This window comes from Podarcis tiliguerta (assembly GCF_965153285.1).
Source record: "Podarcis tiliguerta genome assembly, chromosome: 10".
In the NCBI taxonomy this organism is placed as follows: Eukaryota; Metazoa; Chordata; class Lepidosauria; order Squamata; family Lacertidae; genus Podarcis; species Podarcis tiliguerta.
In genome coordinates, this window is record NC_139543.1 from 48,576,139 (window position 1) to 48,589,588 (window position 13,450).

At 40.9% G+C, this 13,450-nt stretch overlaps 1 protein-coding gene across 1 annotated transcript in view; it reads left to right on the forward strand.

Moving 5' to 3' along the window:
• Positions 1 to 13,450, forward strand: part of LARGE1 (LARGE xylosyl- and glucuronyltransferase 1) — a 307,888-nt gene that overhangs the window by 75,851 nt on the left and 218,587 nt on the right. Inside the window, exon 2 of the mRNA XM_083400742.1 lies at positions 4,854 to 5,037. Within this exon, the coding sequence (XP_083256868.1) occupies positions 4,932 to 5,037 (106 nt within the window). The 5' untranslated portion in view covers positions 4,854 to 4,931. The remainder of the gene's footprint in view (positions 1 to 4,853; positions 5,038 to 13,450) is intronic.

Genomic DNA, 13,450 nt, shown 5'->3' on the forward strand with positions numbered 1-13,450 from the left:
GATCTGCAACACCCATCGTCCCTAGTCAGGCTGACCAATGGTCAGGGATGTTGAAAGTTGTAGTCTAGTACACATCTGCAGGACATCATGTTGTCTACTCCTGAATTAAGCAAGCTGTGGCTTTCTAAACCAAGCTAGATTGGTAAGATTACATTCGCTGTATGGATGTTCTGCCTTCCGCAGCACACTGTTTTGGATCATAAACAAACAGTTTATTCCATCCTCCTTGGAATGGAGGGACTACGTGGTTCTTTCATATCCTCTCAACATTTGACAAAGGTAAATAGTCAACATATGTCTGATTAAGTGTTCAAGGTATTTGAACAAGCAAGCCACAACAGTATGAGCTAACGGCATTTTCCCTCAAGATTTTCTTTGAAAAAAGTTTTAGAATTGAATTCGGTGCAGTTTTGACAACTTGGTATGCATAGTTTTTAAAACCTTTTGTTCCTATTTAAAATAGATATAGTTTGAAGACTATAAGGCACCTTTTTCTAATGTGTGAGATTTCTGCTGCCCTCTTAACAGCAGTATAGTCTGCTAAATAATATGACTCTTTACAGCTAAGTTTTAGCACTGCAATTTTTCCTTTGTCCTTTCAATTTGATATATAACTTGAAATATACTGTATTTAAATGTGATGAGGAGTGATACATAGAATTTCTTACACCATTCTCATATTCTGAGGGGTGCGGGGATAGACCAATATATATATACAAGGTTAGACAAGTAATTAACCTTATCTATATTGCCTGATGTATACCCCCAAGCTTGGAACATACCCTCATTACAGAGGACAGCTTTGCATACTGCATCCAATATATAAGCCAACCATGTATGCCTTGACCAAGTTGTGGTGGTATGGTAGTGCTGGTATATTGGGAACTGCTGAAATACTGTGAATGGTTTGGGGAGAATGCAAGCTGAACTTTTGATGCAAGAAGAGCTTTACCTATTACAGCTATTTACATTCACTGCTGGTAGGCCTTGTAATGAACTTAGCAGTCCTGAATACAGCTGTGTGAAACTTGGATTGTGCGTGTGTGTTTTGCTACTCTTCTTGTTTTGACTCTGTGTGTCATTGTGTGTTTGTGTGTTTTGCCTGACTCAGAGCTGAAATAATGCAGAAACATAGAGTATCTCCTACCCACCCCAACTCTTCTGGAGCTTCCACCTGAAAGCACAAATCCCTGTCTGGCAACCATGGGGAAGAAAAGATTAATCCTGGAGGCTGAGCTTGATTTCACCCAAAGAAAGCTGGGCTAAAGTCAAAGCCGAGCTAAATTCAAAGTACATACCTTGTCTGATTCAAGGTTCATCTTGAAAGCACCACTGAGTTTAGCATGCAAGGGAGCCAATCTCTTACAGCTATGATCCAGAAATGGCTTTAAAGACCATATGAGAGACAATCCAATAGAAAATGCATAGATAAGGAAAGCTTACAAAAAGTAAAATGAGTTGATCAATACTTGTTAGTGGTGCATATCCCACTTTTGGAAGGGTATCTGTCTTGTGGAAAGACTGTTGAAAGGAAAATAGAAATAATAGCAAAGCTAAGGTATTTTTAAAGTAGCTAATGCCTTAGATGTACATCTGCAAAAAGGACAGAGTGTATCTGTGTTCCAAAAAAATGGCATAAAATAAAATGACATTTCAAGTTTCTTTGAGGGCTGCTTGACCTGTTGCTGTGAAAACTGGGTACCCACAGTACAGTCTTGCCTGCTTGCAAATACCCATGCCACATTCAAGAGTTCGTTTTATAACAAATGATATACAGAAAACATTTTTACTTAACAGAGTTACTTACTTTTTAAATAAATTGACTCTCATATCGCTAGGAACCTCCAAGACTGTTGTTATTCTCTTAAATAACATCGGTAAATATACGAAGAGTGAAATGTAATCATTCACCACTCTAGCCAGTGAAATCATGGGAAAATTGATAGGCTTTAAAGTATACTTGAAAGGTATATCAGTTAAGAAGTAAAGTAAATAACTGGGTTTTAATACAAAGTGGATGAATGTATAACAAATTCGACTCAATACAGTGTGTCACACATGAATGAAATTCCTGATTCCATTTTAGAAAACAATACAATGCTTTCTGTAGCATTTTAATGCACAAATTAATGTACAGTGGTACCTCGGTTTAAGAACAGCCCTGTTTACGAACTATTCAGTTTAAGAACTCCCCAAAACCGGAAGTAGTATCCCGGTTTGCGAACTTTACCTCTGTCTAAGAACGGAATCTGAATGGTGGAAGGGCACCGGCATGGGAGGCCTCATTAGGGAAAGCATGGCTCAGTTTAAGAATGGTTTCAGTTTAAGAACGAACTTCTTGAACGGATTAAGTTCGTAAACCGAGGTACCACTGTATTACATTAACAGCTATTGCAGAATGTGTTGCAGTAGCTCTCATCAACTTTTGATACCATCCATGATGGTATCCTCCTGGACTCTCTGCTGGAGATGGGTATTGGGGGGGGGGGCTGTTCTTTGGTAGTTCCATCTTATCTCCAGGAGTGGTAGAATTGGATGGGTGCTTCTTGGTCTCCTGGCTTTTTAGCTTTAGGGTGTCACAAGGCATTGTATTGTCTCTGATGCTATTTAACATCCACATGGAGCAGTCTTTAGGAGTTTGGTTAGGATATAAGGAAATGGAATTATATTAAGATATTAAGACTATGATAAAATCAAAGTAAGACAGAGGGAAGGAATTTGCTGATAGAATATATGATCCGGAATACCAGAGAAGGGAGGTCTGGGGAGGTCGGAGAAACAAGCTAATGCAAAGAATATAAGGAGACAAAAATGGTTTTTACTCTTTTTATTTTTATGTATCTTTTTTGCTGTTTTGTGTTTGTATGTCGTCGTATTCTATTTTTTGTTGTGCTGTGTTTCATTTTTTGTTGCTTTATACTTACTGTAAAACTCAATAAAACATTATTTAAAAAATAATAATAGGAGTTTGGGAGGAATATGCTGATGATACCCAACTCCATTGACTGAGAAGGCCCTGGATGAGGCCAAAGAAACTGAGTCTAATACTGGTAAAATGGAGGCATTGTGGAGGAATAGTTCCCAGCTCCAGGAAGTTGGTATGTTACCTCCCCTGGAATGGGCCTGCTCCTGAATCCAGCTCTGTTACTGGAGATGCTGGTATCCTCAGTGTCTAGGGGTGCCTTTTAACAACTTGGGTTGATATGACAACTACAACTGTTCCTAGATCAGGATAGCTTGACCACAGTTGTCCATACACTGATAACCTCACGGTTCAATTAGTCCAATGCACCCTATGATTTGGAGGCTGAAGCTGGTGCAGAACAGGGCTCCTAGGTTGCTTGTGGGGGCAAGCTACCACCATCATACAACACCCTGCTTTCAGGATTTGCACTAGGTGCCAATCTGCTACTGGGCTGAGTTCAACGGGCTGGTACTAGCAGAGAAGTCTCAAGACGAAGTTCCTTGAGAGAGCACCTTATGCCTTACCGTCAGTAGATCACTGCAGTCTGTGGGAGAGTCTCTTCTGCAAAGATCTCAGATACCGGTTTCACAATAACTCAGAGCAGGGCTTGTAATATAGTTGCCCCATTCTGTGGAATGGCAGTCCTTTCAAGGTACAACAGGTGCCCACTATATCCACTTTCCTGAAGCAATTGAAGACATTTGTGTTCTGACAGGCTTTCCTAGCTGGATAAATGGGTCTTTACCCTGAGTGCCTATTTTGTATGGTTTTAGTCTTGATATTTGTTGTGGTTTTCATTTTTTGTTTTTAATTATCTTTAGTGTAAATAGCCTTGAGACTATTTTTTTTAAGAAGGTAGTTAATAAATAATTGATAATAATGATAATGATAATAGTAGTAGTGGTACTTACTATATTTTTATAGCAGCCACAGCCCACAAGGTGGGTTTAAATGTTTTAAATAGACTGCACCTGTGAAAATAATTTTGTGGTGGGATTACTTGTATTCATACAAGAGCTATGCCCAAGCTGTTGATTCTGGATGAGTGCAAGTGCCACAGCAGTGCTAAGAAGCAAACTGAAATGGTGAAGTGTGTTGCTGTTTAGTCGTTTAGTCGTGTCCGACTCTTCGTGACCCCATGGACCAGAGCACGCCAGGCACTCCTGTCTTCTGGTGAAGTGTAAAGGGCCCTAAAAGGCTACCTTACACTTCAGTTTTACATTACACAGTAACCGATCTGAAATCAGAACGGAACACGAGACTTAACAAGAAGTTGCTTTCTGTTGTAGATTCCTGACACGTGAACCTGAATGGCTTACATGTTTGTAAATTATTGCCACATTCACATGTTTTCAGGGAATACCCGAAGCATGTTAAGTGCACACCTAGAAAGCATTGTGTATGAAACAACTCTTAGAGAACATTGTTGCTTACTGCTGCTGATTGCTACTGCTTCTGACTCTTCCGCTTTCAGGCTGCTGCTGGTGTACCTGCTGCTCTTTGGAAGCAGAGGCAGCAGAACAGGTGGCCCTGTTTTATCTACCCAGGAATACCACCTGTGCAGAGACATCAAGGAGAATGGAAGTTTCTTTATTTTCAAAGGGCAGCGTAAAATGGTTGCTTTTTTTAATAAAATGTATGTCGCGTGTAGCTGATATGATAAGATACGCTATTGATTTATGCTCTTTCATGATGCTTCTAAGGAACACATTTATTGTTTTTGACATTTTGCAGAATACTGAAATTGGGACTGTGTTTTTGCAGTGTGTGTGGCCTATTTTTACCCGTGTTTTTGCAGGGACTGTTGGAGGAGTCTAACTTGGCTCATGAGAATGGCAGGGTGCTAATGTGCACTTGATAATGTATTGCTTCCTTCTCTTTCTTTCAGGGAATATGTGGGAGACTGTGGACTTCATGCTTCCGACATAGGAACAGAACCAGATTAGGAATCTCCACTTCTGAGAGAATGCTGGGAATCTGCAGAGGGCGACGGAAATTCCTGGCTGCCTCTCTGACTCTCCTTTTTGTTCCTGCTGTAACCTGGATTTACCTGTTTGCTGGGAGCTTTGAAGGTAAGAGGAAAAAGCCTGTCTAATATTGATGGGTTTTGGGAGCTGATGAGTTTGGGGACTTTTGTTGCTGTCACTTTAGATCTAGCAGCATTTGGACAGATGGGATGAAGTTGTCATCTGTTGCCTCCCCCATTTCCCCACCCACTATAAAAAGGGAGGGGAGGCGATGCTGTCTCTTCACCCTGACATTTTCAGTATCTATTTTCCAGACCTCCTAGTTAGCTAACTTCTGTGGTTGTGCCTATTTTGAGGGTTGTAGCATAAACTGAATTATTAGCATCATAGACTGATTTTATATATATCACCTTCCTTCAGCAACAGTATTTGTTTAACTCTCCTTGTGCAGACTGCCAGTTGAACCCCAGCACAATACAAGCTGTTTGCATTCAACTAGGAGTAAACGACCAGTTTCTGCTTCCCATCTTCACACAGTTAACTATTTATGATCCGAACAGTGTTTAAAACAGAGCAACATTTTTAGAGTGAATTTTTTCCTCTTCATAAATGCATGTCCCCTGCAACTGGCAGTTCAGAGCTGGTGGCAGCATTGTTGGAAGCAATCAGAGTACATTTCATGATTCAAACTCTGTGCTTGGAAAAATGAAGAAAAATAAATCTACATTTTATTGGAGGTCTGATAAAAGAATTGCCTGATATAAATTGATTTTTTTCTTACAACTTGTTGGGGGAAAGGGAGATTCTGCACTTCACAAAGGACATCAAAACAAAATCTATTTATTTTTATACCACCATTTGCACAAGTCACAGTGTGGTTTACAGTAAAAATAACAAGTAAGTAAGAATGCATTAAACCCATAAGAAATGCAATCTATTAACAACAACAACAACTTATTTTTTTCTACACCGCCCATCTGGCTGGGTTGCCCCAGATATTCAGATTAGGTTCCTACAATAATATACAGGTAAAAAAGGTAAATGACCCCTGGACGGTTAAGTCCAGTTAAAAAGCAACTATGGGGTGTGGCACTCATCTCACTTCAGGTCAAGGGAGCAGGCGTTTGTCCGCAGACAGCTTTCCAGGTCATGTGGCCAGCATTACTAAACAGCTTCTGGCGCAACGGAACACCATGATAGAAGCCAGAGCACATGGAAACGCCGTTTACCTTCCCGCTGCAATGGTATATATTTTTCTACATGCACTGATGTGCTTCCGAACTGCTAGGTTGGCAGAAGCTGGGGCAGAGCAACAGGAGCTCACCCCGTCATGCAGATTCAAGCTGCTGACCTTCCAGTTGGCAAACCCAAGAGGCTCAGTGGTTTAGACCACAGCGCCACCTGCATCCCCTACATAATATACAAAAACACAGCAACAAAACAACAAAACAACAGAACATCACACATTAAAAGTGTTCCAATGCTGGGCTGTCTATGGAAGGTTGTTCCAATACAGGGCTGTCTTTAGATGTCTATGGAAGGTTGTATAATTATTTATCCCTTTGAGATCTTATGGGAAGGTGTTTCACAGGGTGGGTGCTGCAATCGAGAAGGCCCTCTGCCTGATTCCCTGTAACTTCACTTCTCACAATGAGGGAACCACTGGAAGGCTCTTGGAGCTAGACCTCAGTCCCTGGGCTGAATTATGGGTGCAGAGACCTCCTTCAGGTATATAGCACTGAAGCCATTAATGGCTTTAAAGCTGTACTTGTACACAAACACTTAAAACACACAACAACAACAAATCACTGAATGCTGTTGCTATTAGTAGTTGTCAATTAAGTCCTTTCCTCCTCCATATACCCTCTGAAAAAGATGTGTCTTGACCAACTACCTGAAGTTATAAACAAGTTGTAGGCTCACAGGATGAAACAACCCTGGTTCATGCTTCTCTTACTGAGGTTAACACTGTACAGCGGGTGGGTGTGGGTGGGTGGCTAACCTGTGGCCCTCCAGTGGTCAGCAATGATGGGAAATGTAGGTAAGCAACTTCTGGAGTACCATAGATTACAGCCAATGGAATGTCACACTCTCTGCTGATGTTGTCATTGCAGATGTCGACATATGCTTACATAGGCAAGTATTTAGTTAATTACAACTTGGCTGTCCCGTAGTCATTGCATAAGTGCTTTCTAGAATAAAACATTAATGGAAGAGTGAGAAATTGGCTACTTGAAATCAGAATGGCTTTTGCATGCTGAAGAGGTTTGATTTCTCCCCTGCCCCTCCTTGCTCTATAATTCAAAGCTCTCCTTTTTTTAAAAAAAGGTGATTTACATTCCAAATTATTATTTCCTATCTACTGTCTTACAGTCCAGCTGTAGATAATCCCATCTCCCAGTTGCTTAGAGGCATTTACGAATCTGGAGTGTGCCATGCAACAGGTGTCTGACTCTTTCCTCCCACCGCCCAAAGTAAATGCAAGAGCAGCAGGCAATCAAACAGCTTGAGGACAGCAGCTTAGATAGGAAGATAGTTTGTCCAGGCTTGTGTCTCGAAAGCATTCAAAAGATGAGCATGGTGTGCTGTTTGAAAGACCCAGCTCAGTAGTAAAAGTACGTTTTGAATTCCAGAGGTCCTATGCTCAGTCTCTCACACCTGCAGGAAGGGTTGGAAAAGGCTCTTGTTTGAAACCCTGGAGAGCTGATGCCATTGTGTAGACAATGCAGAGGTAGATGGGCCAGTGGTTGGAATCTGTAAAGAAGCTTCCTGTCTGTCTCTCCCTTCCCCATACATTGTGCTGTCTTACTTAGTATAAGGAAGCTTCTCCCCTGCACCCACACCATAGAATCTTAGAATCATAGATTTGGAAGGGACCCTGAGGGTCATCCATTCCAACCCCCTACAATGCAGGAATATGCAGCTGTTCCTTACAGGGATCAAACTTGCAATCTTGGTATTATCAGCACCACATGTGTGTTGTTGCATTTGTGGTGTCTAAGAAGATATCCCATTATTTAGAAAATGATTTGTAGGGAGGTTTTTTGAGTTTTAAAAAACCTTCTGCAATATCGAATGTTACAACAATACAAAATTGTTCTAATTACAAAGAAAGGGGGAGGTATTCACCAATAAATTGCACTGCTTACAAAATAAACATAAAATAGCTCTTTTGGTTTTAACATTGTACTCCAGGCTTCATTATCATTTCAGCAGGCAACATAAACAACAACATAGCAAATACAAAATACAAGTAAAGAATTACTCAACAAAATAGAAAAATAATAACAAATAATTTTTTAAAAGAAAGGAAAAAGAGAACTAATTAGCTCTTGAGCCATTATTTGCCAAACAAATGAATCCAATAACTATCTTAATATATATATATATATATATATATATATATGCAGGTTTTGGTGTCCTCGGGTGTCTTCCCGTGTAAAAGTTGGGGTGTCTAGGCGACGTTTCGACGAGGTCTCACTCGTCATCTTCAGGCTGGTGCACAGGCCACAAAACCACAGCTCGCCCCTATACACGAAGCCAAGCCAGAGCACAACCAAGTGCAGTACAGCCATCTTCTCAGAAAAACTCTTCACAAAGTTCAAGAGTTCAAGACACGAAGGCTTTAGCAACTAATCCACACCTAATGACCCACCTAAGTGGGATTCAGGAAATCACTCAAGAAATCACTCAAGATATCCCTCAAGTAATTAAGGAACAAAAGAAGAAAAGGCACACTAGCCTGGGAACCTCCTCTCTGCCCAGAACATTGGAGGCTATACACCACACCTCCTCAACAGTATTTATAGGAACTCAAACACTGAGATCCTGCTCTGTTCCAGTAACAAGAAGCCGAAAGCACCAGCCTGAAGATGACGAGTGAGACCTCGTCGAAACGTCGCCTAGACACCCCAACTTTTACACGGGAAGACACCCGAGGACACCAAAACCTGCATTCCTGTACCCGTGAAAATCTACGAAAGCATATATATATATATATATATATATATATATATCTGGATATATAGACAGTGAACTTGAAAGAGATCTAATTAGCCTAATAAAAACAACCAGTGATTAAGAAACACAAATAATACCTGGATGGCATTTTAACAGTTTTTTCAACACTGAGATAGTGTTCTCATTTTAAACCTTTCTCATGCATTGTTCAGCTTTCCTTTGGACCACATCAGTGAGGCTGAGAAGGGGGGGGGGGTCTTGTCTTTTGGGCAGCCCATACGCACTGCCCAGGCTTGCACCCCAGAAATGTCACTTCAGTGCTCCTAACGCTGCAAAAACATTGTGGGAGGCAACAGTTACAAGTTAACGGTCTCTGCAGCCACAGCAGGCGCTGTGATTCTCCAGCAGCTTGATTTCACCCTCAGAGGCGCACTCATGGTCTGTCGAGCCAGATGGATGCCTGCAACAAACAACTCCATCAGCCACATCCAGCATGGTTAATGATCAGTTGTGTTGGGAGTTAAAATCAAACAACATCTGGAGGGCCACAGGCTGTCCATCCTTGCAGTAATCACTGCCTCTGATGCTGCCTCTTCCAGTGCATACCAGTAACATAAATTTTGTGGCCATAGTCGGCAACTAGTTTTTTTTCCTGGAGGGACACTTCAAATGCAGAGTGAGAGTACATGGGTCAGCAAAGTGATCTTCTACCATGTTCTGTTACGACAATTATATTTTTTCCTATTTCCTACCTTTTAGTTAGGCAACTAGGAAACTGGCTTTGGCTTTGATGGGGGACACCAGCTTTTGAACAGTAGTTTTAGGAATTAATGGTCCATTTGCTTTAGTTTAGCTTACCCCAGTTTTCAAGCCTTCCTTACATTGGCAGGCTCCAAATAGACAATCTCAGCTTCCCTACCCCCCTTCCTTTCTTTTCCTTTTCTTCTTGCAGCAGTGCTGTTTCCTTTATGGGCTGGGGGGATTTAAATTTTCCGATCTTACAATTCAGCACCTCAAAACCCAAAGGAGATGAAGGACTCTCATCTGTTTAGCTAACATCTTGAAAGACAAAGCTAATACTGAAGCATGAAAAAGAGAATGAGGTTTATTCCCCGGTGCATACATAAGCAATATTTGAATGAGCAGTGATTCAAAAGTAACTTTAGTTTCTGTCAGATTGAGAGAGGAACTGAGATGTCTTGCCAAGACTAAAACACTGATCTCATATAACCTTATTCCCCCTCCACCTGGGAATTGCCTGTGGTCACTGTTCTTGCAACAGAACAGGCTTGCACAGCTTCTGTGACTCCCCTGGATGAATGCAACCCAACAGCCATGTGTTAGTCTGCAAGGAACTAGATAACCCCAACCCTAATTTTGTAATTCTAGGCAGGTAGCAAAACCAGAAATTTAATTGCCACTAATTCCCAACCTGATAGATGACACTATTTTAACTGATGGGCTGCATTTGACTTGGTAAGTCATGCATTGTGCTGGTCTGCTTTATAAGAAGGAAAATTGCATGATCCTTAGTTTGAAGTAATGAATACATGAGGCTGCTTCATATCGAATAGGACCTTTGGGCCGTTCAGTATCATCTAATGTGCCTTGCAGTGGCTGTCCAAGGTCCTGGAAACTCTCAACACCTGCCCTGATCCTTTGTAACTGGAGGTACTAGGGACTCAACCTAGCACCTTCTCTATGCAGAGCATGTGCTCTGTCACTGAGCCAAGGTCTCTTACCATAATCTGAGTGTTCAGTAGAGGCAGAGTTGGGGCAGCTGACCATTTCCCCCTCACTGAGCTCTGAGCAGAGTAGGTGCCCTGTTATGAGAAGGAGGCATGTAGGCTCCAGCAGGGTCCTAGAGCTCTCCATACTCCTTCCCAAAGCCTAGTTAGTACTTGCCAAGATTTGGGGAGAATGTGAAAGGCTCTAGGACCCTCCTGGAATCCTCAAACCTCCTTCCTAAAGCTCAGCACTGTGTGGGTGCTGGGGAAGGATTTTTGCCTAGCTTAGGGTGCCATAGTACCAAATTCTACCCATTTATTCAGATCTTTAAAAAGAAAATAAATCCAGGGCTGTTAAACTGAATGGGGTATTCATGTTTTCCAGTTAATTCTAACCAAAGCAGAATCAAGTTTCTGCAGTTTTTACCACTGAAGACTTTGAAAGGGGGAAAGTGGATTTCTAATGGATGTTTCCCACCACTCCTTAGATCATTATCGCACTCATTCCAACTATTCTAGCAAACCTTTGGATTGTGGTATCTGGGTTTAGAGAACCTGGGAATGGATTGCCAGCGCTGGAGAGGTTGGGTCCAATTTATTTGTTTATTTCTTGGTTTGTGGGATTAATCAACTTCCACTTCAAATTAAATCTACTCATGGTGCTTACAACATTTAAAATACAATCCTACAAGATGATAATAGCAATGGTAAAAGTATTATGAATATTTCTGTATAATCACATCCACGTTCAGTGGAAGCCCTTTTCATCTGCCCACTGAAAACAGCATTCGAACATACTAAGTGGGCATTGCGTAGTGAGTTCCCCGTCCTGTTCACACACTCCTGCCAACCCAGCACATGTTGTGGTTTGACCAGTTTGACTACAGTAGTTTAGTTTTATTTGCTGCTCTGGGTTGTACAGCTTCCATGAGCAGAAGTGATTTGGAAAAATTGCAGGCAACGACTGATTAATGCATGTCTGAAAGAAGTCACTAAAAGGGTGGGATGGAATGAGGCGAGGCAGGGCATGCAGGAGCCGGGAACAGAACCCCCACAGTAAATGTCAGGTACTACAAATTTTGGTCAGAGACTTCAGCCAAAGTGGGATTTGGTTGACCGCTTCAAATCCATATAAGGTAAGATAGAGTTGGCAGTCTGAATTCAGCTAATTGATCTGTGAATGCTTCCCTAGGGAATTATTTTCTGGAGAATGCTATTCTTCTTGATTACATCGACAACCTTTAATCCCCCTCCTTTCACTAAACCAGAGCAGCAAATTTCATTGGTTTTTTTAAATATATTCATTTTCAGCCTTGTCCATTTTGGTAGAAAAGCAACTTCCCAGGCCTAATAACTATTGTGAAATCTAAAAATAATTCCACAGAGAGGATCAAACTGAACAGCTTTAAATAGCTGTTTAACATGTCAAATAACTATTCATGCAAATAAGGATTTAATTTCATCACTTAATAGCATCTGTATATTAGGTTCACCAAATAAAACTTGCAATTAATGTATAATGAAATGATGTTTACTAGTAATCTTTTATGCATTAAGAATGGAAGGTGTTTACTCTTTAGAAATGTTTACATCATGAGTACACTAATGCAAAAAACTATTTTAATAATTTAAAGAGTGTAAATTACCAGTTTGCCATGGAGAGACTTGAAAGAATTCAAGTAACCTTGCAAATAGTTGTGAATCAGTTACTACTTATTGCATTTTAACTCCTTGTTTTCCAATGAGCTCAGGGTTATATCTGTGTTTCTCTCCACCACCACCCCAATTAATCACAACTACCCTATGAGGTAGGTCAGACTAAGAGTTCATGAATGGCCAAGGCTGCTCAGTGTTTTTCATGGGTCCCTGGTCCTAGTTTATTATTCATTCATTCATTCATTCATTCATAACCTGCCTTTTCCCCTGATGGGGACTCAAGACAGCTTAAAGGAAAAAAAATAAGAACTGCTAAAAACATAGAAAAAAAATATTATTTAGATTAGTTTTTTTAATCTTGTATTATGAAAAAGCTTGAATAAAATATCATTGGGAGAAAACCAATCATGAAAAACAATTGAACATTTGTAGAACTAAAACTATAAATGTATATAAAATATGTTAAAACCATATCAATAATTACAATTAACACAGCACAACACCAGCCTTTTCATTCCCCATAACCTGTTGAAACAAGAAAGTCTTCACTTGCTGGTGGAAGGACAACAAGGAGGGTGCCAGTCTAGCTTTTCCTGGCAGGGAGTTCCAAAGTCTGGGAGCAGCCACTGAGAAGGCCCTTTCCTTGTGTCCTCACCAAGTGTGCCTGTGTGGGTAGCAGGACTGAAGCAAGGGGCTCCCATGAATATCTCAAAACCTGGGCAGGATCATATGAGGGAATACAATCTTTCAGATAGATTAACTCAGGAGCTGGAAGGTACCACTTTGTCTGTTCTTAGTCTAACCAGAGGAACTCTCCATTCTGTTCCATTGCTTTGCCCGTTTTTTTCTGACTATCCTTAGACTCCCTCCATCTGTCTCTTTCTTTCCCATGCCACTTTCCCACCACAGCACTCACTTTGAAGAGGAAACCACAGGGCAGAAGTGTCAGTTCTCTCCAGTGTGTGATGAAAGGGTATTGCATCAGCTAAGAGGCTGGGATTACATACTCTTACACTGAATAATAGGCCATCAACCATCTAATTGCACATGTGCACAAACTTACTGAGTTTCAACCCAGACTTAGTCATGCTTAGAGGAGAGCATTTTTTTTTTTTTAAAGGAACTTAAATTAGAAATTCCATTGATTTTAGTGGGTCTTTTCAAAGCATGACTGA